The 20984-nt window shown below is 48.6% G+C and overlaps 7 protein-coding genes across 7 annotated transcripts; 3 read left to right on the forward strand and 4 right to left on the reverse strand.

Annotated features, from left to right (window-relative positions):
- Positions 1–448: 448 nt before the first annotated feature.
- On the reverse strand, positions 449–2821 carry PENARI_c010G04884 (putative lipoxygenase; the record flags this gene model as incomplete). The annotated part of the gene is made up of 3 exons (XM_022632234.1): positions 449–1491; positions 1554–2437; positions 2511–2821. The coding sequence occupies 3 exons, from the start codon at positions 2819–2821 to the stop codon at positions 449–451; spliced, it is 2238 nt and encodes a 745-aa protein (XP_022487726.1).
- Positions 2822–4290: 1469 nt separating this feature from the next.
- Positions 4291–9239, reverse strand: PENARI_c010G01959 (cytochrome P450; the record flags this gene model as incomplete). Its single annotated transcript, XM_022632145.1, has 7 exons — positions 4291–5394; positions 7300–7356; positions 7494–7632; positions 7691–7854; positions 7907–7991; positions 8068–8093; positions 8148–9239. 7 exons carry the CDS (start codon positions 9237–9239, stop codon positions 4291–4293), a joined length of 2667 nt encoding a protein of 888 aa, XP_022487800.1.
- A 1190-nt stretch (positions 9240–10429) lies between these two features.
- On the forward strand, positions 10430–11997 carry PENARI_c010G08513 (uncharacterized protein; the record flags this gene model as incomplete). Its single annotated transcript, XM_022632332.1, has 3 exons — positions 10430–10547; positions 10597–10672; positions 10992–11997. 3 exons carry the CDS (start codon positions 10430–10432, stop codon positions 11995–11997), a joined length of 1200 nt encoding a protein of 399 aa, XP_022487844.1.
- Positions 11998–12323: 326 nt separating this feature from the next.
- PENARI_c010G03002 (acyl-CoA dehydrogenase family protein) lies at positions 12324–13776 on the forward strand (the record flags this gene model as incomplete). The annotated part of the gene is made up of 3 exons (XM_022632177.1): positions 12324–12510; positions 12556–13538; positions 13591–13776. The coding sequence occupies 3 exons, from the start codon at positions 12324–12326 to the stop codon at positions 13774–13776; spliced, it is 1356 nt and encodes a 451-aa protein (XP_022487796.1).
- A 671-nt stretch (positions 13777–14447) lies between these two features.
- PENARI_c010G07051 (uncharacterized protein) lies at positions 14448–16195 on the forward strand (the record flags this gene model as incomplete). The annotated part of the gene is made up of 3 exons (XM_022632283.1): positions 14448–14628; positions 14678–14695; positions 14745–16195. 3 exons carry the CDS (start codon positions 14448–14450, stop codon positions 16193–16195), a joined length of 1650 nt encoding a protein of 549 aa, XP_022487783.1.
- A 258-nt stretch (positions 16196–16453) lies between these two features.
- Positions 16454–17945, reverse strand: PENARI_c010G04241 (uncharacterized protein; the record flags this gene model as incomplete). The annotated part of the gene is made up of 5 exons (XM_022632213.1): positions 16454–17242; positions 17302–17431; positions 17498–17562; positions 17617–17714; positions 17768–17945. 5 exons carry the CDS (start codon positions 17943–17945, stop codon positions 16454–16456), a joined length of 1260 nt encoding a protein of 419 aa, XP_022488000.1.
- A 1406-nt stretch (positions 17946–19351) lies between these two features.
- Positions 19352–20659, reverse strand: PENARI_c010G02912 (glycoside hydrolase family 28 protein; the record flags this gene model as incomplete). The annotated part of the gene is made up of 4 exons (XM_022632173.1): positions 19352–19680; positions 19746–19875; positions 19925–20347; positions 20405–20659. The coding sequence occupies 4 exons, from the start codon at positions 20657–20659 to the stop codon at positions 19352–19354; spliced, it is 1137 nt and encodes a 378-aa protein (XP_022487836.1).
- Between the last annotated feature and the right edge of the window lie 325 nt (positions 20660–20984).

Consider the following 20984-nt stretch of genomic DNA (forward strand, 5'->3'; position numbering starts at 1 on the left):
TTAGGAAATCTAACCGCCATCCGGATGCACTTCTGCTCCTCAGTGGCGTTTAACAGGTTTGTATAGAGAACTATGGAAGTTTGGTGTCTTGAAGCCAGATTCCTTTCCCGTGCTTGATTTACCCCCTGCCACAATCGTATTGCTTCATAATTTAGTCCTTGCTCCTCAATTTCTTTACGCAGAGCTCGTTGACAACGAACCATTTGACAACCGTATTTCGCGCAGCATATGGCAACCAACGGGATGAAAACAACTTCGAATTGCAAACTCAAATTAATCCAGGCAATTTATAACTATGGAAGTCCATTAAATCAATTGTGCATGTACTTTTTTATGGCCTTTTTCCTAGCCAACCTATCTCTCTTCAATTTCGATCTCGGATGCATGATGACGAATGTATATGCACTGGTGCAACCAGACTATAGCCGTAATATTCATACTGACATGCCTAGATCAAAATCGACACCGCATTCCAATCTGTTTTCAACACGTTGTACGGGATGTCATCGAAATCGTCTTTCGCGCGTGCGTACTGGTCGAATTCTTCATCGCTACCTTGAAGCGCCTGATAAAATTTGTAGAGCATAGCTGTGGTTTTCTTTTCCACATCCGAAGGATTGGGCTTTTTACGACAAATGTCCCACTGCGAAAGAGCGTACGCGATCAGCGTTTCGTTTTCCTGGTTCGGTTTGAAGTTGAGGATGTATGGAACATGCGAAGCAAGAAGCCATTCATGAGTATGATTTATAGGCAGCGCTTTGACAAGGTCATCCTCGGTGTATCTGAGCAGGCTTTCCAGAGAGGTTGGAGGCTCAGCGAAAAGACAGGAAGGCTTATTGATCACAAAATCCTGGTAGTAGTCTTGTAGGTAATTCACAGCCGTGTGCTGGGGAGATGCGAGGTGAATACACATCGTCACGCAGTCGACCAGCTCTGTGAATGTGCCGATGGCCGGGAAGTGTTGCAAATCGGCACCGTCGGGAGACTGCATCTCTTTCGACCAATTCTGAATAGATGTGTCACCCTTGACTTGCTTATCAGCATCGGGCCCTGGGTAAGCCAGAGAAAGCATGCCTTCCACATAGTCCCTGATCTTCTTCCACATGCTGTTGATGCATCTAGCGTAGGTGTAGTTGTGAAACTTTGGGGTATCGAGTTGCTCTGGAGGAAACCCCCGTGCGCCGAGATCTGTTGGTACGTAGCTTCCCTCGAAGTCAAAGTTCCTGTATTCGTTCTGCATAAACTCAAGGGTTTCGTCTTGCTGAAACCCTATTATCGGGAGAATGACAGAGGGAACGAGAGTGCTCCGGGCAGCCCCATTTAGTGCCAGGGTTTTCTGCCAGTGCGGACGAAGTAGCCGAAACACAGCGTGCTCGGGTTCAAGTTGTCGGTTGGCGGCGACGATGATGGACTCTTCAACCAAATGAGTACGTGTAAGATGTGCAGTGACTTCATGCCGAAGCCAGTCACTAACTTGCACACATGTCTTGGCTATACCGAGACCGAAGAGTCAGCGCACAACGTAGGGAACGTATTTGGTGCGGGAGATTTACCATATCTCCAAGGCCAGTCATTAACCTCGTCGGTTACGGTCACCTTTGGGTCATGCTTTTCGCTTCCTGACCGGATATCTGTCCGCTTGAACAATTCCCGGTTGTAGATTGTCACGGAAGTCTCAAGACTGCCCCGCCAATCCGTGACAATAGCTAGTGGGTAAAGCTGGCCTTTTTCATTGAGAAAGAATAGGCACACCGACGCGCAACCATACCGATAGCTTCCTTTGTTGTTTTCGTCCTCACATTTTATGTCGGCAGCCGATTCCATACCAGCAGCCTTGCGAAAGTAGCTGTAATCCTGCATGTAAAAGGACTCTCGGCAGCTGGTACTGAGATCAGTGATGGTATTCTTAGCCACTGCATCATCGGATGTCTTTGCGGCTTGGATAAAGTGATCTATCCAATCATTTGAAGCCCGCTCAATTGTTGTAGGATTCGTCCCTGTAAAATGTTGTTGTGCAAATCGGGAATCGCTGTACCAATCTTTCAAATCGCCCACGTTGGGACGATTGAATATATCGTTGTGTCCAGACTTCTCGCGTTGCTGCTTATTATATTCCTCCACGTTTGCGAGCGTCTTCCCTGCGTCGGGTGTGCCTACACCACCATAAATCAACCTTGGCAGAATACCTTTCATGACCAAGAATAACTGAATCAGGCGTCCAAAATCAAAAATATGAGTTTGAGAGAGGGTTGATTCCTCGTCCTGGTCTGGCTCGTTCCCAGCTTTTACCCATTTCTTGTTTAGGCTAAGATTAAGATGGGGTGGAAAGCCGTCGGTTTCACTCTTTGTGAATTGAAAGAAGTCACGTTTATCTTCCAGGGCCAGAGTCGACGGAATCAAAGGTTGGACCTGGGCTACATCCATGAAGGACACATATCTGTCTAGCATATTAGCCAACTTGAAGGAGGAAAAGGGAAAAAATGATTTAGAAAAAGGGTTGGTGTAAGTACCGCTGTTCTATAAGATCGTAGAGCTTAGTGAGCGCGAGCTGAGTCCCCCGATATGTTCCCTTCTCAATCCTAGGAAGCGGCTCCTTTCCACGGAGGGTCCAAATTAGACTGTCGGGGTTTTTCTTGCAGGCTTCCTGTTCGTCGGGAGTCAAGTCAAGTTTCCCAGGCAGAATTGCAAGTTTCGCCAATTCATTGACGAGTGCACCAGAGTCCATGTCATTGATAACAGCGTCTTCGGGGTTTTTGGGCCATTTTCTTGGAGCGTCGGTATCACCAGGCCCGACGCCAACTGGGGTGAGATTTCGAACCATAATTGCTGGAACCAAGGGGCAATGTTTGGTAAATTTAGGTTAGACTCAAACGCGTGCTAGTCACTGGCATAAATATAGGACAGTATAAGATGGGATTAGCAGGGTTTAGATATGTCAAACCTACATTAGTAAGGTGATTTTATGAGTACTTTACTGCCTCGTGATGTCATGACAGTGATCGAAAACATCAACATAGATGCGTTATACTTCGTTGCTCTCGTATTCCACATTGCCCATTGACTTTAAGTTCGGTGGACATTTGTCCACTGCAAATACTAGAGTTCTGAGACCACTGGGGTGTTGGAGGAAATACTTGTGGATCTACTGTGGACCATGTTCGGAACGTCCTAGAACGGTCTGAACCATGACCGAAAGCTTAGGAGTGGCGATAGGATTGATGCAACTCGAGGTCATTGCATTGGCAGTGTATGACTCGTGCTATTGCCTGGGAAATGCAGACGCCGCAAATGGACCAATCAGCAATTCTTTCCGCGAAGCCCTCATAGCCTAGCCTATCGGGTCATCGACAAAGCTCGCTGCCCATCACTGGCTTTTGAATTATTATATTAATCGGTGTAATGGACTGTTAGTAGTCGTGCATACTCGGCTAAATCTACCACCCATGGTTTCTAGCATGGTTTCTAATACTAACAACGGTCGGAGAAAGTCTCATGGAAGAGGGAGGCATACTAGGGAAGGGCTATGCAATCTAAAGCAATGAGGTGAAGGGGAAAAGGCACCTCTGAGCGACCCCGCAGCTGCTATGAAATATTCATACATTCTGGACACAGCTATGTTTGATCAGTCGCAACTGGAATGTTTCTACATACCTTAAACCCACCAATCCCGGAACGTTAGCCACGGACCGTACCGAACCCGAAGCTGAATTTCCAGAAACAAATACAGAGAGACAGCAGAAATCTGCGTAGCAGGGAGGAGCGTTGGTATAAAAAAAGGCGTACTGATGGTCAAACACAAGTTGTTAGAATGGGAGGGGATTTGCGTGCCGATTTTAGCCGCACTTACTGATTTCTTGACCGAACAGAATGATGATGTACAGTACATGCTGAACGGACTGTTACATGACAGGGAGTGGGCGATCTATGTCTCATACTTGAAGTTGAACCATGACTTTCCATCCAGTAGCATCATGTGTCCTGCAACTTGCTCACCTCTCCTCAGTGACAATAATTGAGCACCGAAATAGAGAGGGAGCGCTAAGAAGTGACAGAGGCCTCAATGCAGGGAGATTCATCAGCATCCTACTTGACACTTTCTCTTCGACTATACACGTAGCTGAGATTTGCGCACTATCTCTATAAGTTTGTGTCCCAATGTCCCCAATGTAGCATAAATGTCGACCCGTTATATGAAGAAATCCGTTATTAAACTGGTCAATATCAAGAATAATTCATGCAAACATAGGAAATAGTAAATAAATATGTAGGCGAGCTCCAGCTACCCTACAATCAATGAAAAGCAGGATCCCGAGCAAGTTGCCGTAAGCATCTCATTAGATCCACCAAAGACATCTCATACGGATCTTGCTCCTGCGCCAAGACAAGATCTCGGATGGCGGTTGACCAGTTGCCTTCCCCAACTGCTGCAGGTAAGCGAATCTCTCTCTCTTCCTGGGTCTGATCATAGCTTGATGGCAACCCGAGAACCTCGTGGATCTGACCCATCATGCTAGAGCAGAGATCAACGAGAACTTGGACTTGAACAGCGAGATTGCCATCCGTGTGAAATTGTCCAAGTTGGAGTTTGGGTAATAGCAAATACATTTGCGCGTCGACAGGAGCGATGATGAGGAAGAGCTGATACAAACGCGTGAATATAGCACGGTAAAGGCGAACCAGATAGCAATGTGCTTCTAACACGCTCAGCCACACTGCAATATCGTGTATCGGACTTGGGGTGACCACAGTCCGATCCGGGGAAGATGTCATCGCTGTTTGGTAACTGGAATCATGGGATGATATTGTAGTCGCACATTCATCCAAGTTGGTGTCGCTGACGTCTTGAAATAGTAAACTTGAATTTGCAAGTCCCTGAGAGTGACTCTGCGTTGGTAACTTAGCAGGAGTCAAGTTGGACGTCTTAGGTACTCTGTGCAGAGACTGAATTATTTCAAAGAATCGGTACGAATGGTTGAGCATGCGATAGGTTGGAAGATCGAGCCGCGCGACGGATGGATTGAATAGGTCATTCAGAAGGGATTCGGATGCCAGCGCCACGGCGTCCGTTTCCAGCATCTCTAGGTCCTCGAGAAGCTCGATCTTCAACTTCAAAATCTCCTTCCGCATATTTCGGAAAGATGTGGGCATTTCTTGGGCGGGCACTCTAGGAAGACGTTCGGCCGGGTTTGGGAGGTTCTCAAGGTGGCCCCAAAAGGATTCAGGGACATCTTCTGTTCCAAGGAATGGTTCTGTTCCGGGATATATGGGTTGCTGGCTAGTTGATATGCTTTCGTTTCCGGCATCCATTGAGATATTAGTACCAAGAATCGGGGAGTAAAGAGATTCGTCACTACAATGATGTGTGAGCTCTGGCAAGGCAGTTTCAGGAGGAGGCTGTATTATTCTGAAGTTAGTAGCTGACCGATCAATAACATACTCAACATATCGACACACCACGTTATAATTCTCCTTAGACCAGCAAGGCTGCTGATGACCCCACGATTCGAAGGGAATTGGAAAGCCCCTTTGATCTAGCGGTATGCTCAAGGCTAGATCGCCGGGCGACGGAAAGGCGTTTACTCCGGAAACATATGACAGTAAAATCTGATCGTCGCAGCAGTTTGACTGTAGCGTATTGGGCATCCTTGAGTTCGTGGATGATGGCAGAACTAAGCTTGTCCCTTTCGCGCCGGATGAATTGGGAAGCATAGATATCAGATCAGGGCTATGGCCAAACAATTGACTCTCCCGATCTCTTTGAACAATGCTCTGATCATGGTTTGTTGGAAGGAAGACTGGTGCTGGGTGGCTTATGCTGGTGATACATGGCTGTTGAGCCTTGAGGCAACGTTCACAAGACATGCCATTAATATGGCCACGCTCACAACGCAGCTTCTGCCCGCGGCATTTATCACAAGCGGACCGCCGTGAGTGCCGATAGTTGAGAGTCGGGTGCATCTTGAAGCAAGAATATACCTGTTGTATGTTGATGATATGAAGGAAGATTGTCGTCAGTGATCGAGACCCCAGTCTCATATGTACTTTTGCTTATATCTAATCCAATAGAGATAGTCCTCAGGAACCGATCAGTTAGTTCAAATGCTATCTATCAGCGCATCCAAACAGACTTCAGGCTCGAGGAAAGGCAGTTCTATTGGAAATTAGGGCCCAGGGAATCGGTTAGGAAAGCGCGTGGATAGGTATCACTGCGTATATGCCCTTCCTTTGGAAACTTTTTGGAACACAAGCCTTGGTTATGTTGGACACGGTCATTCAGAGTGATTGGTTGTCTCTGCTTGATTTGGCATATTGTGCCTATGATATCCTCACTTTCGAGGTGAAAGTGTCTGAGCACTCGCACAACATGTGTATAGACGTGCGGATATGCAGACAAGAGCCCAGGGGGGATTTTCATCGCATCCATGACCCCAAAGCTGAGTTCCCATAGCCCTGGTACAAGGTGCATCACGATTCATGGAATCCGTTACACAGGAGCAAAGCCAGCGAAGTATGGAGGAGCATGTTGTCCTGGTACCACATATGATGACTTTGTCTCACATCGCCCTGGTGTCCCGGGCTCGGTGTCTGTTCGGCAGGTTCTACGGTAAAAGGCCCAAGGGGTTGAGGAAAACGCCTTTCGCCAACCGTCTATCCCGTGCAACCTTGAATTACTCGAGATGTACTTTAAATGGTTGGAGATTGTCGAAATGAATAGATTCAAAGTATACGGTGATCTCAGACACGTTTCAAGTGGATCACGCTAACCCATTCGTTAGCTATGAAACAAGTCACAGCGCCACGCTAGTAAGGCAAACTGTCTGCCCAAATGTCATGACCTTGCAGATACTACCGCATGAAGTCCCAGGAAGACCCGTTGGCGGGTATTTGGAATAGCGGAGCTCGTTGAACCCCGGGCCAGATTGAAGATTCGGAAAATTGCAGGCCACCTGGGCAGCCGAAATTCTTCCTGATTAACTGGTCTGGCTAAACGCGCCTCATTTTCTTTTCTTTTCCTTTCCCTCTTCCTTCCGTGTTCGTCTTTGCTCCTTTACTCTCTTTCGCCCGCTCTTTCGTTGCTGACCGTCACGAAGCGGAGAAAGCAGGAGATTGCAAACCTGACTACGCCCCTGGCCAGTGCTCAGCTATATTTAGAAGATTTGGAATGATCATCGAGCGGTTGGAGAATAGGTATGATATTTCGAGGGTAAGACCCTCGTCTAGAAATTTGCGCCTAGTCCATCCCCCAGCTCAGCTTCAGTCTAGCCAGATATTGTGGTCATGACAAGCAGAAGTACGCACTTGAATGTCTTTGGAGGCGGGGATACCCCGGGCTTGGAGATAGTGAAGTAGCGAATTCTGTCTGGTTAGCTCTGTCGGGTCGTCATTGTATGTACATTAATGAAAGCAGCAAAATAACAAAAAGAGAGCAAGAATCATGAAGAGGTTCTGCTTGTCGCGGGACTTTCATTCCACCCTTTGATCATGACACGAACACCTTGGCTTCCCTCTCTAGGGTGACCATTGAACATGTCGCGCACAATACGAACATCATCGATCGTAGTTTCGTACAGTTCCATCTCAAATTCACGGAAGATTGTGGCCACAGCCAAAAGAATCTCAGCCCGCGCGAGACTGGCCAATAAATGTTAGCTCGTATTCCAGGTCACACAGTCAGGGGAGCATCACGTACGGAATACCAATGCATTGTCTGGAGCCCTTGCTGAAGGCGACCATGTACCTTTCGAGGTACTTCCGCTGATCTGGATCCATCCAGCGCTCTGGGATGAAACTTTGCGAGTCCGGGAAGATGTCTTCATTATGGTGCATAAATATGCTTGTCATGCCAACAGGCGTCTATGTTGTATTGTTAGTGTAATGAATGATAGAGTCGCAGATGATATATTACTCCAGGTGGAATGACCCAGTCCTTGTATTTCATAGGATCAACTGGCGAGCTGCGCTGAAGCCTTGTCGAGATAGCGTTTGTGAGTCTATAGAACGGGTCAATAACAATGCACTTGGCAGCGTGCTGCTTCCAATAGCAAGACGACAGAGAGCTATTCATACCTTAGTCCCTCGAGCATAACCGATGTCTACTATTGTTAAAAATCGTCCGTTCTCGACCGATGGCATAAATTGGCACTTACCAAATAGGGCATTGTCTCATATTCCACCAAAGACGCCGTCCCATTAGGATCAAGGCGGTTCAATTCGTCGCGTAGCTTCTGCAGCTTGTCGGGATTATTCAAAAGATGAAAAGTGAGTGTCGTCAAATTCTTCGCAGTCGTTTCTCCGCCCGCGGAGATGACCGTGAAAATCTCCTGGCTTAGGCGACTAGCTGATTTCTCCTCCGCAGGAAGCTTGCTGTCCAGCAGCGCATGGAACAATGTGTCTTTTGGCAGACCGGACTTTTTATCCGTCGAGTTGGCACTGGATTTTTCACTGTCGATGATCAAGTTTGCCAGCCGGAGACTTTCTACCTTCTGGTCGATAACCGGGCCAATGTCCGGGTTGAGGCTAACAACTAGCCACCGTGGAAGCAATTCGAAAAAACCTATGACCCAGCGGAATTGCTTCAGCTGTACACCCATCTGGACAATTGACTGGATTGTCTTAGACCATTGTGGGGTGAACTCAGGGTCATCTAGATAGTGGAATGACTCGCCCATGGAATACTCCACAACCACATCTGTAGTGAAGGCATTGAACGCATGATACATATGCAGAGGTGTGTTCCTTTCTTTCCAGGCCTTCATTCCCTTGCGCAGCTTATCCATCATTCCACGAAGCATTGGCTCAAGGTGTCGGATCCGTTGCTGGGAGAAGAATGGGTTCATGGGTTGTCGGCGTATGCGATGACGACGGTGATCGACAGAACCGAAGGCAGAGTCTGGTGCTCCAAACATGCCGGTCAGGTGTACTGATTTGTTGCGAGGCTTGTCTCGAGAGTACAAAACGTCGTAGTACTCTGGGTCGTCAATGTGTAGTTCATAAGGACTGATCCTCACAATCGGGCCATATTTTCGGTGCATTTTGCCGATTTCGAACGTATATTGACCACCAAGATATGAATCGTAGTAGAACTCGTACCACATGGTCAATGCAGCCAGCTTAGGTCCTGGGAAATGAGCGATTGGTGACAGGTACAGCCGATATACGGCCAGGGAAAGCAGATAGCCCGCTCCAACCACGCCGAGGGCGAGGCATGGTTGCGCGACAACGAGATGCCACCACGTCATGTTCCGAAATTCCAGTTGCGAGCAAGGGTGAAGAAATCCAAAAAAAAAAAACACCCCAGCTTCGCCCTAGAGGGCTCCTTTTGTGTGCTGTGGTTGTGGGGCCACTCCTGTCAGAAAACAGTGAAGAAAGACATGATGCGACATAATGCAACTAGACCAAATAGATACACAAGCGTGATTGGAACCCATGATGTCGGGACTCTCTTGCGTTGGACTTGTGAGCTTTTGGAAGGAGAGCGAGGGAACCTCTGGGGCGCCGTGCATGAGAAATAATATCTTCAACCTATCGCGGGACATCCGTTGGAGGAGAAGTGGCTTATAAAAGCGACGCTAAATTGCCCGTGGGTCTGGAAAATCCTGTCCAGAGCACCGGGATCGTCTCGAGTCATCCATAGAAGATATCCGTATTTGGCATCCCGTCCCAAAAAGTTATTTTATGTGCACGGGGACTGAGTGGAACCATCACAGGCTCATCGGTGAATACGAGGACAAAGCGTAGTGATCTTTTATGGGAACATAAGACACAACCGAGTCATGTTGTACTATTGTCAACCAGGATACTCGCGTTCAACCGTAATAGTTACCCTTTAACATATCTGAAGGACCTAAATGATGCGGAGGTGCAAGGATTGTGATTAAAGCCAAGGCTTTATTTCCCCATTAGGAATAGTAATAAGACGTCAAAGTACCCGCACAAAGCCGTTGTTTATTCATAATTTTCTTCATGATTCAGGAGACTCAATCCCCTGATGCGGTAGCATTTTGAGGAGGCACGTTCAACACCCGCGTGAAAAGGGTATAAAACTATGAATTCTGTCAATAGGGAGATCGACCATTTGAGTTTCCCTATCGTGTTCGAGCGGGAATTTTATCCCTCTTTTATCCCTCTTTTATCCCTCTCTACTCAAATCATGTTCCCGACAAGCTGGGTCAGGCTGTGGCATGACGCCGAGGTTCATTTTGCCAAGCGTCTGGGCCCGCGATAACGTTATACAGTATTTTGTTACTCCTCTGGTTCATATATGGAGTAGTCGGCATTGAATAGATTTATACTCAACATGTTCGCGACATGACAAACCGCATGTTCCGACTGTCTGGGTCCTGGTTGAGGTCTGCAGGGCCATCACACTGCAGGGTGGGGGCGGGGGCTGGCAGACCTCATGGGCTGAACAAGCCATCATCTGAGAGCCATGTCGTCCAAACTCGATCCTTCGGCATTAAAGTATGCCTTGTTTCTGTGTTGCGGTCGGTCGGTTGCCTCACACGAGCAAGGCGCATCTTGCCCACTAGCAGTCCTGGACCAGGCCGGTAAGTGATTAGCCTCGATGCAGCCAATGCACGCTCTGACGTCCTGTAGAATCGCCTGATTTTGAGGAACAACTGCGGTCAGAGGCACCCGCTGAGAGCAAAGGACATAGCCCTCTGCATGTTATGTATGCTTTTTCCTCCTGACTTTGCTGGCTTCTGTTGATCCGTGTCAGACTGTTGAGCCCTGAAGCGGGGTCGTTCCCCGGGGACTTGGAGGTCAATTCTCTCTTTGAGGAATATTGGGATATCAATCTTGAATCCGTGGCTCTTTTGGCTTCGCCGTTGGTGTCTGGTTATCACAGTCGATGTGTTGACATCAAAGGCCGACCGTGCCTTGGTCGGTACCCCTTTCCCCAATATTGAAAGTGAGTATTGTGGGCTCACGAAGACAGAAATATGCTATAATGTCTCAGAGTCACTATCATATGTAGCGAACAACACCAGTCCCCTTGATAGTACCCCAACCATCAGTTCACGAGGCCCGACCGACATGGTGCTGCATCATCAGCCTGAGCCTATTTACTTCCGCCATGATATAACGACAGGTCACAGTGTTTATATGTTCCTCCAGGCAAAAAGCGACCTCCGCAATTTGGTACATGGCCTTTATGAAGGCCTCCGACAATCCGAGCCTTGTTCCTGTACGAACAGCAGCACCTGCAGATGCAAGGGAGACTCAAGCCTGCATCCACTGGCCTTACATTCCGCGATATTATTCTACATCCTCTCAACGCGATCAACCGAGCTCGACAATCTTGTCAAATGGCTCCTATGGATCGAAACACAGCTTCACCAAGGCTCGCTCTTCGAGATAACCGACTCCGATCGCTTCTCGAAATACGTCCAACTGCTACACAAAATGTCTCGGAACCTAATCACACTCGAACACAATAACCAGCGGGACACATCAAACATCGACCATCTATTACAGGACCATACACGACTCGGTCGGCTAGCGAAGCGTTACAACGGCGGTGCAAACATAAAAAACAGAGTCCACGACCGTGTTCGAGATGATCTCCTCGCTCTACGTGACTTCTGCGAGGACAGACATCGCCGTATTCTCAACCTCCGTCAACGGACTAACAACTTTATCACGCTTCTCTATAACCTAATTACAGGGCATGATAGCACGGTCAATTTGCGCATAGCTACCCAAAGCGCGAGCATAGCGCGCGAAGCACGTAAAGACAGTATGTCTATGAAGATCATTGCGGCCGTGACATTGATTTACCTCCCTGCCACATTCGTGTGTAGCTTGTTCGGGACGAACTTGGTCGCTTTTGATACGTCTCCTGGTTCAACTCGGTCTGACTTTGTCGTTTCCCGGTGGTGGTGGCTTTATCTTGCTTTTGCTGTACCGTTGACTGTGTTGACTATATTTGGGTTTTGGCTGTGGCGGCGATTTCGGGAGACGCCAAGAGTGAGAGAGAAGAAGTATACTGACTAGGGTGAGAAATTGTTTGAGTAAGGTCTTCTGTTGCTGCAATGGGGGGTTATAACGAGGTGGTGTGGGTGAGGGTAGGGACATGTCAATATGGTTTAGGGTCATTATGACATCCTAAGGGCTATTTTCACTCTCAAGTCATAGATAACTCATCACATTCTTCGTTACTATTGCATTAATTTTGCTTCGAATTGCGGTTGTACTTTGGTCATTAGCCACTTGATCGTCAACATGTCAACCGAGACGAGATGCGCGCCGAGGTCCGAATGCGGGGAACACATCATATAGATAGCCTGGCCGAGTACAATCGTCCATAAAGCATTGCCATCATGAATTTCGAGCTCCCAACCGAGCTTAAAGCTCACCTAGAGTCTATAGATTCGTTTATCCATTCAAATATCCTGCCGCTGCAGCATGCTGATGACAATGATCGGTTCTTCGATCACCGTCGTGAATATGCACGAACTGACTGGGATAACAACGGGAATCCACGACAGGAATGGGAAGAGCTGTTAGGTAAGTAGAACAATATCGGTAGTGGCTCCAGGCTGATTAGGCTAGGTGAGGCGAGGAACCGAGCCGATGCCGCTGGTCTCTACCGATTCGCATTGCCTCGAGTATACGGCGGCCAGTCACATCCAGACACCAACTTGTGGATGTCAGCTATCCGATATCACCTATCCTCACACCCAGTATACGGCGGTGGCCTAGGACTAGCCAATGACTTACAAAACGAGCACAGCATCGTGGGGAATTTCCCCGACGTATTAATGCTTCACCATTTTGGGAACGAACACCAAAGGCAAACCCTCATTCCAGCACGTCTGAAAGGAGAGTTCCGAACAACATTCGGCCTAACAGAACCCGACCACGGAAGTGATGCAACATACATGTCCACAACAGCCCGCCAGACCCGAGGCGGGTTTGAAATCACGGGGGCAAAAAAGTGGCAGACAGGCGCGCACCACTGCACGCATTTTCTCATTTTCGCCCGGACCTCCGGCCAAGCAGGATCTGCACGAGGGATCACGGCTTTCCTGGTTCCCCGTGACACGGCAGGACTTCGCATTGCCAGCTACGAGTGGACGCTCAATATGCCCACTGACCACGCAACCGTCGAGCTGGACCAGGTGTGGGTGCCCGAGACGGCGGTTTTGGGATCCGTTAACCAGGGACTAGCCATTGCGCAGACTTTCGTGCATGAGAATAGAATTCGTCAAGCGGCCAGCTCATGCGGGGCTGCGCGGTACTGTCTGGATCGGAGCATTGAACGCGCCCGGTCACGCAAGATATGGGGCGAGGGGAAGACTTTGGCTGATAATCAGGCTATTCAGTTCCCGGTGGTTGAGCTTATGACCCAGGTTGAGATGCTGCGACTGTTTATCTTCAAGACGAGCTGGGAGATGGATCGTGTTGTGGCTGAATGTCAGTCGTCGGGAAAACGACCATGGGTAGAGATTGAGCGCCGACTGAGTGATCAAGTTGCCATGTGTAACTTCTGGGCGAACCGACTGTGTTGTCAGGCTGCCGACCGGGCCATTCAGGTATGCTGGCATTCTCAGATAGTTCACGGATAAGACACGACTGACCGATTAGATACACGGGGGCGATGGGTATTCTCGACACTACCCTTTTGAGCATATATATCGTCACTTCCGTCGGTACCGCATCACTGAAGGGGCAGAGGAGATTCAGATGCGGAAAATTGGCGCGTATATATTTGGATTCGCAGGCCCAAAGAAGAAAGACATCGCTGATGAGCACTCCAAAGCCAAAATCTGACCCCTGAACTAAATAGCCAGGTATCGAGGTCAATCTAGGCTGGTTTGACACTTTGTCTTCTGTAGTTAGCATTCAAATGGAACTTGAACCAGAGGATGAAACATGTTCGTTTCAGAACCCCCTGCATATGCGTCAAGGAATGTAAGAATGTTGAAGGCTTGCGGCCTAACGTTGCAGGCAACACTATGACATGACTATTGAATTAATTCACTTATTGTTTCTCGCCTTCATACACTCGATTGCGAAGTGTTGAGCCCCTGTAGAGTGATATACATCTTAGTCCCAATGGCAGGTAGCCTTATAGACCCACTCATGGAAAATTCTGGCGTTCTATCAAACATTTAAGCTTAAGTCTGCAGGCTGATCTTAAGGGCTACCATACGTCGACATGTCGATATGACAGTATTTAGCTATGTAATTTAGAGAGAAACAGCAAGTAAATGCCAATATCAACCACCAATATATCGTCAAGTCCTTCCTTTCCGGATCGTTCGACTTTTTACCTAAGAAATATTCTCCACGCCTCCGAGCCCCACTCTTCAAGCGAAAACGGAAATTCGACCTTGAATGAAAAATTTCAACGTCTGCTCTTTCTTAATAACTCGACTGTTTTCTATTGTCAATCCATCGCATTTGCGGTGCTTTGAGACACATAATTGTGGTAGTCCGACATGGCTTCCAACGACGCCTCCACCGGCGACATCAAGAGCTCTGCGAACGAGATATCAACCGAGCCTAAAAATGCCTTCCAAGATACCAAGCAAGCGGACGCCGAGCAAAGCTATCCCGAGGCTAACCCCGGAGAGCTGAAGCGCAAACTGAAGAGCCGGCATCTTCAGATGATTGCTATCGGTATGTCTCTCGTCTCGCCTCTCACAAGCAACGTGCTAACCATATCCAGGTGGAACAATCGGAACAGGTACACAGCCATTTTGAGCTCAAAAATAGCTTAATCTAACTTGCTCCAGGACTCTTCATCTCCAGTGGCACTGCAATCGCATACTCCGGACCCGCAGGTGCATTGATCGCCTATATCTTCGTCGGCTCCATAGTATACTCGGTCATGAGCTCCCTCGGCGAAGTCGCAACATACATCCCAATCCCCGGTGCCTTCACCTCATATGCAGCGCGCCTAATAGACCCCAGTCTTGGTTTCTCTATGGGCTGGATCTACTGGTTCAACTGGGCATCCACCTTTGCGGTCGAATTAACCGCCACCGGTACCATCATTCAGTACTGGAATGCAGATTTGAATATTGCAATTTTCATCGGAGTATTCTGGGTTTTCATTACTGCTTTGAACTTCCTTCCCGTCAATTTCTACGGCGAATTGGAATTCTGGTTCTCGACTATCAAGGTGGCAACCGTCATCGGGTTTATGATCTTTGCCATTTGCATCGATGTCGGTGTCGGAGAGCAGGGCTACATCGGCTTCAAATACTGGCACAACCCAGGAGCATTTGCTACGTATATGATCGATGCCCCGGAATCCATCGGCAAGTTCGTTGGCTTCTGGGCTGTCCTTATCCAGGCTGGCTTTTCCTACCAAGGCACTGAGCTTGTTGGTGTCGCGGCCGGCGAGACTGAAAACCCTCAGAAGACTGTGCCCTCGGCCATCCGCAAGACTTTCGTCCGCATCCTTCTCTTCTTCGTTCTGACCATCTTCTTCATCGGCCTGCTCGTCCCATACGATAACAGCCGACTCGCCACCGCCAAAACGAACGCCTCCTCCTCACCTATGGTCATCGCAGCCGATCTAGCTGGAGTCAAGATCCTCCCCAGCTTGATCAACGCCGTCCTTCTAAGCGTGGTCTTATCTGCCGCAAACTCAAACGTATATAGCGGCAGTCGAGTCCTAACTGGATTGGCCTACGAAGGCTTCGCCCCGGCCTGCTTCGGCTGGGTCACTAAGCACGGTGTCCCATACATCAGCGTGGCATTCACTGCTCTATTCGGTCTGCTGGGTTTCATGAACGTTTCCAACGACGCCGGCCAAGTCTTCAACTGGCTCGTCAACCTCTCCAGTGTTGCCGGGTTTGTGACATGGGCTTGCATCAACGCTTCTCACATCGCATTCATGCGCGCATTGTCTGCCCGTAACATTTCTCGCGATACCCTTCCCTACAAGGCCGTCCTCCAGCCCTACCTTGCCTGGTACGGCCTCTTCTTCAACATCCTCATCGCCCTGACCCAGGGTTTCACGGCTTTCATCCCGACTTTCAATGTCTCCGACTTCTTTGTCGCTTATATCTGCCCTATCGTCTTTGTTGTGTTGTACGCCGGACACAAGATCATCTTCCGTCCTGCGTTTGTTCGTTCGGCCGAGGCTGATCTTGATACTGGTCGTCTTCACTACGAGAAGGTAACGGGACCTCCGAAGCCCTGGTACTGGAGGGTCTGGGGATGGATTACCAAGTAAGCCGGACACACATCTCGAATCTGACTATCCGCGGGGACATGTGCAATTATTTCTCATTAGCGCAAAGCACAGTTGCCAAGTGAAGTGGTATATATGTAGCATATCTTTTTTTTCACATATATTGACGAATTGTCTCACAAAACCAACCCTATTTATCACCCAGTTCAACCTGTCTCAAGCAGAAAATAAACCCAACTTATATAGAACAACTCCCGTTCACGACATGTTCGGTGTGCACAATAGGCACAGTTCACACAGTTATATCCACTTGAAGTGACGCGCCACAACACAGATCCCACCCGTCAGCGCAGTGGCGCCGGTGCAGACAACCAGTGTACCGTAGCCACTCCCATAGGCACCATATGCATGTCCGCGCCAGTTGTCTGCTTTGAGGAGAGCCTCGCTTAGCGGACCACTGGCGACATTGCCGATTCCACGGCCAGTCTCCATGAATGGGAAGATGACCGTTGCGTCTGCGGCGGGGTTGGCGCGTTGTACTTCGTTGGAAACACCCGCCCACGTAGACGAGAAACCGCCCGCGAGGAGGCCGTAAGCAATGCAGAATATGTATAAGGGCGCGATGGAAGTGGCAAAGCCCCAAAGGAAAAAGACGGCTAGGACGGTGCCGACAGTCGAGATCAAGATACATGTTGTGATATGATACCGGTCTGAAAGGAATCCCATGCACACGGAGCCGAATACAGTGGTCAGGTTGACCAGGGTCACGGTGAGCGAGGCCATAAAGTCATTGGCTCCGAGGCTGCGTGCGAATGTGGGGAGGTAGATTGTCGGTAAGAAGAATCCAACTGCTTCCAGGGTGTTTCCGAGTTGGTAAACGATAAAAGTCTTGTCGTATAAGAAATGGAAGTTAAGTCTGTGGTACGCAACCTCAGTCATGGGGATTCTGGGTCGGTGGAAGTAGAGAAAAGGCGCGGCGAGAATGAATAGAGTCACTGCTGAGATGCGGAGTGTTGCTTCTATTCCATACTGGTCAAGTAGCCATTGTATAGCGAGTGGGAAAATGATACCCGATAAACCGGACCCGGCCTGAAAACATAGTTAGCTTTATTCGGTATAGAATGATTGCAACGCAATAGATCACTCACCCAGACAATTCCAAAGGCAAGGCCTTTTCGCTTGGCAAACCACTCTGACATGAACAAGATTGTGGGGGTGTATGCTAAGCAACCACCAGTGCCAAAGCCAATTCCCTGTGACAAGATGAGGTGCGTCACACTGGTGGAAAAAGAGCTCATTGCTAAAGAGAAGCACATAATGCAAACGCCAGCTGTAGATACCCACCGAGCAAATGAAGGCACCAAAATCATGAAAATGATTGCCGCTGGAGCGAGGAGATACGCGATGCCCTACATCACGTATTAATTACATCCAGTGCCATCCGCAATTCCGTGACGACTCACCATGGCACAAGTTCCAATAACAGCAATATGCCCCGACCCTTCAAATGGCGGATGTGAACTGTAGTAGTCCTGGAAGATTCCAAATGCAAAAGCGTAACCTGCTAATTTATCAACTCCCATCCAAAACATGCAATAGCATCAGCTTACATACCCCATACTAAAGACTCAAGCATTGCAGAAGCTATAAGAAATAGCCATGCTTGTGTACCTCCATCAACAGGAGGTAACTTCTCGTCATCCGTGATAATCCTGCTGTCGGACTGTTGATCTGATGGAAGAAAGTCTGTACTCCGACTAGTAAAACTGGGAGGATAGTCCTTGGCTTCCATGATGCTCAGTTTCCCAGACAATTAATAGGAAGATGTTTCAGTTGAAAATGTAGTGTGTCGAAAAACACGGTCGAACCTCCCTTGAAGAAGGGGTCTGTCGCAGGCAATGATTAAAAAATAAAGCTAGGGCAGGAGCTTATAGGAAAAATAAGCTAATCAGAGCTATCGGCATGACGAAATAAATTTTTCTGACAAGATTCCTTCCAATAAGCTAGTGCAAGGCACATACCTGGAATTCAGGCGGACTTTGGTCCCAACAATGTGATCCTAACTCCTTAGAGGTGCCATTTCAGTAAGGTTTCGCCAGGTCATGTGTGCAACAGTATCTCATTGGTGAGACTGTGATCTTAATTCGATGGATTGCAGGCGTCAATGTTGAACTGAAAGTGCACCTCATATATGAGGTACATGGTGCCCGCGGTCCATCATGATGAAACCACTTCATTTTCCCTAGTTTACACTGCCGATCGGCAGCGTTATCTGCTCCAGCAATGATCCAGGGAAAATACCAACAGCCTTGTCATGGCTTGACCAGTTTTGCGGGTGCACGAACCGCCCCGCTCGGGGTATTAACTAGGAAATGGAATGTTGATCGGGCTACTGCATAGCAGAACTGGTGCTCTCGGAGACTTATCTGCTGATAACCCGGTATTATTGGCAGATGCAAGTCCCAAAGGGGAATATCTCATGCCCAAAGGGTGAGAGAATCGTGCCCTTGGTGGTTGAAGCTCAAGCAAGCCCATAGAGCAGGGGTAAAGCGTCATGTTGAAACTTGGAATGGATCTTGAGCTCCCTTATCTGTGAATGCAGATATTTCGATTAGGTCCTTTTTTGGTAAGACTTTTCCCCGGTAATGTCACAGGGCCTGGGGAGTTGCTCTCTGTAAGAGGGGAGCTGTTCACAATGACATTCTTGTCAGTGGAGCTAATGCAAGCTTAACCAGTCAGCCTACCGGACGATTCATCCACACCCTCTGAGGCTTTCATGCTGTCATATTATTCAAGGACATATGCCCATCAATTCCTGAAACCCCTGCTGGCCACGGTCATGCATCTCCTGGGTCGGCGGATTCTTGTTTTATCCAATATCCTGCATGAACACGCGTCGAATAATGACTGTACTACCGGAGGAAAAAGACCCGGTTTGAATAACTGACGCTCTTTGGAAAAGGATGACTTGAGGGGATGCTCATGTCGTCCGGACCATGGCGCGTGTGATGATTATTGCCTGATTTGGGGTGCTAAGTCATACCAAGATGGCCTTGGAGCCTTGTGGCCTTAGAAATGGGGAACGAATATCAAGTTTGTTCTGTTTGCATTTTCTATACCAGCTCGCTCGTCAAACGAACATGTTGGACGTTATCAGATCAGATAGCTATCTTGCAGGACTGTACAATTCTGGCTCGCTTAGCAGCTTGCACCGCTTGGGATGTTGGAACAAGAGCCACTTGTCTTTCCACCGGTGACACTGACACCTTTCCACGTCCAGTTAGAGCATGCACCTTTGGCGCAGAGAATATAAATGTTCGTTGCACTGCTTTTCACGGTGCCTGTCACACCATCCAGAGTTAGACCGGTAATTGGCACGCCATCCGTAGGGGTTCCAGTGGGACTGCCGTTCTCGTAGTCTTGCTCGAGCACAATGCCGTACTTTGCGATCCCGGAAAGCGTAATGCCCTTGTAAGTGACGTTGTTGACGGAGCCAGTTGCTCCATAGACTGTCTTGATTCGTACACCTGTTTGAGTTAGTGTTAGTGAGATTGACAATTTTTTTCAGCACTCGCCTCTTATGTTCACATACCATTGTCAGAGTCCTTGATGACCGAGTTTTCGATGTGCACGTTGTCAACTATGTTGTCACTTCGCCCTCCGACAGACCCAATGGAAAGTCCATGACCTCCCGAGCAGAGACCTCCGGTGAAAGTGATATCCTAGTCCACATTAGCGACTGGTCTATTTTATTGTGTGTTTAGTCAATACCGTTCCAGAATTAACCGCCAGACAATCATCCTGATTGTAGACAGTTGCACCGGTGATAGTAATACCCGAACTTGATCCCACATCAAAGGCATCGGTGTTGTGGCCACCCTCGACATCGCCGTCGCTGTTATCAATGGTGATACCACTCAAGGTGAGATCCTTTGCTCCATTAATACTAAAAACCTGGACTGGAGAGTTGATGATCTTGATATCACTGATGGTGGAAGAAAACATTTTATGGGCATAGAAGAACTTCGGCTTCGTCTTGCCACCGTTCGAGCCCTTTCCATCCCACCAGCGACTTCCGTCTCCATTCAGAGTCGCTCCCGATGCACCTTTGACGGTAATATCTGTTCCGGAGACTGAGACAAGAGGACCCGACCACTCTTTGTAGCCGAAGGTTGTTTCGCCCTCAAAAATGACCTAGATGAGAAATTGTATTGGCAGCGTCCTTCGTACCAGGGATATAGGTCACTCTACCGTTGTTCCATCTTTCAGGCCGGTCAGGTCCAAGGTAGTCCCCGACGGGACCGCCACTGCGGACAGCACAATGGTAGAACAGGCGGTCTTCGACTTGCTAGCTGAGGAAGCACCATTCGATCCAGAGAAGGTGCAAGTGGTCGCTCTTTCTTCCAACTTTGCTGGTGCCGTCACCTGGGGTACCGCTGGCTCTGGGAGAGCATTTGCAATGGCCCCCAAAAAGCCAAGAATGTAGAGGCTTTTGCCTGCAATCATAATGAACCACAAGATCTTGGTGAATCGATACTCAGAGTAACAAAGCTCAATGCAAGTCGTGATAGTCTGCTATGGACATCCAAGCAGCCCACGGTTCATTTTATACTTTCCGTCTTCAGCCTTACACCTCCTCCCGCTTCGCTTCTTCAGGAGACATTGCCAAGCCGCTCCTAATTCAGTGAGGACATCGGTCCGTCCCAGACCCTGCATAACTTCTTCATCTTTCAGGGCCATGTTTCGACTTTGAATGGAGGAGCATCGCTGGCCCAGGGACAGAAGCAATTGCCACGAATCGGGAGCGGCTGGAACCCGCCTGCGCGATTTC

The sequence above is a fragment of the Penicillium arizonense genome, assembly GCF_001773325.1.
Source record: "Penicillium arizonense strain CBS 141311 chromosome Unknown PENARI_contig010, whole genome shotgun sequence".
In the NCBI taxonomy this organism is placed as follows: Eukaryota; Fungi; Ascomycota; class Eurotiomycetes; order Eurotiales; family Aspergillaceae; genus Penicillium; species Penicillium arizonense.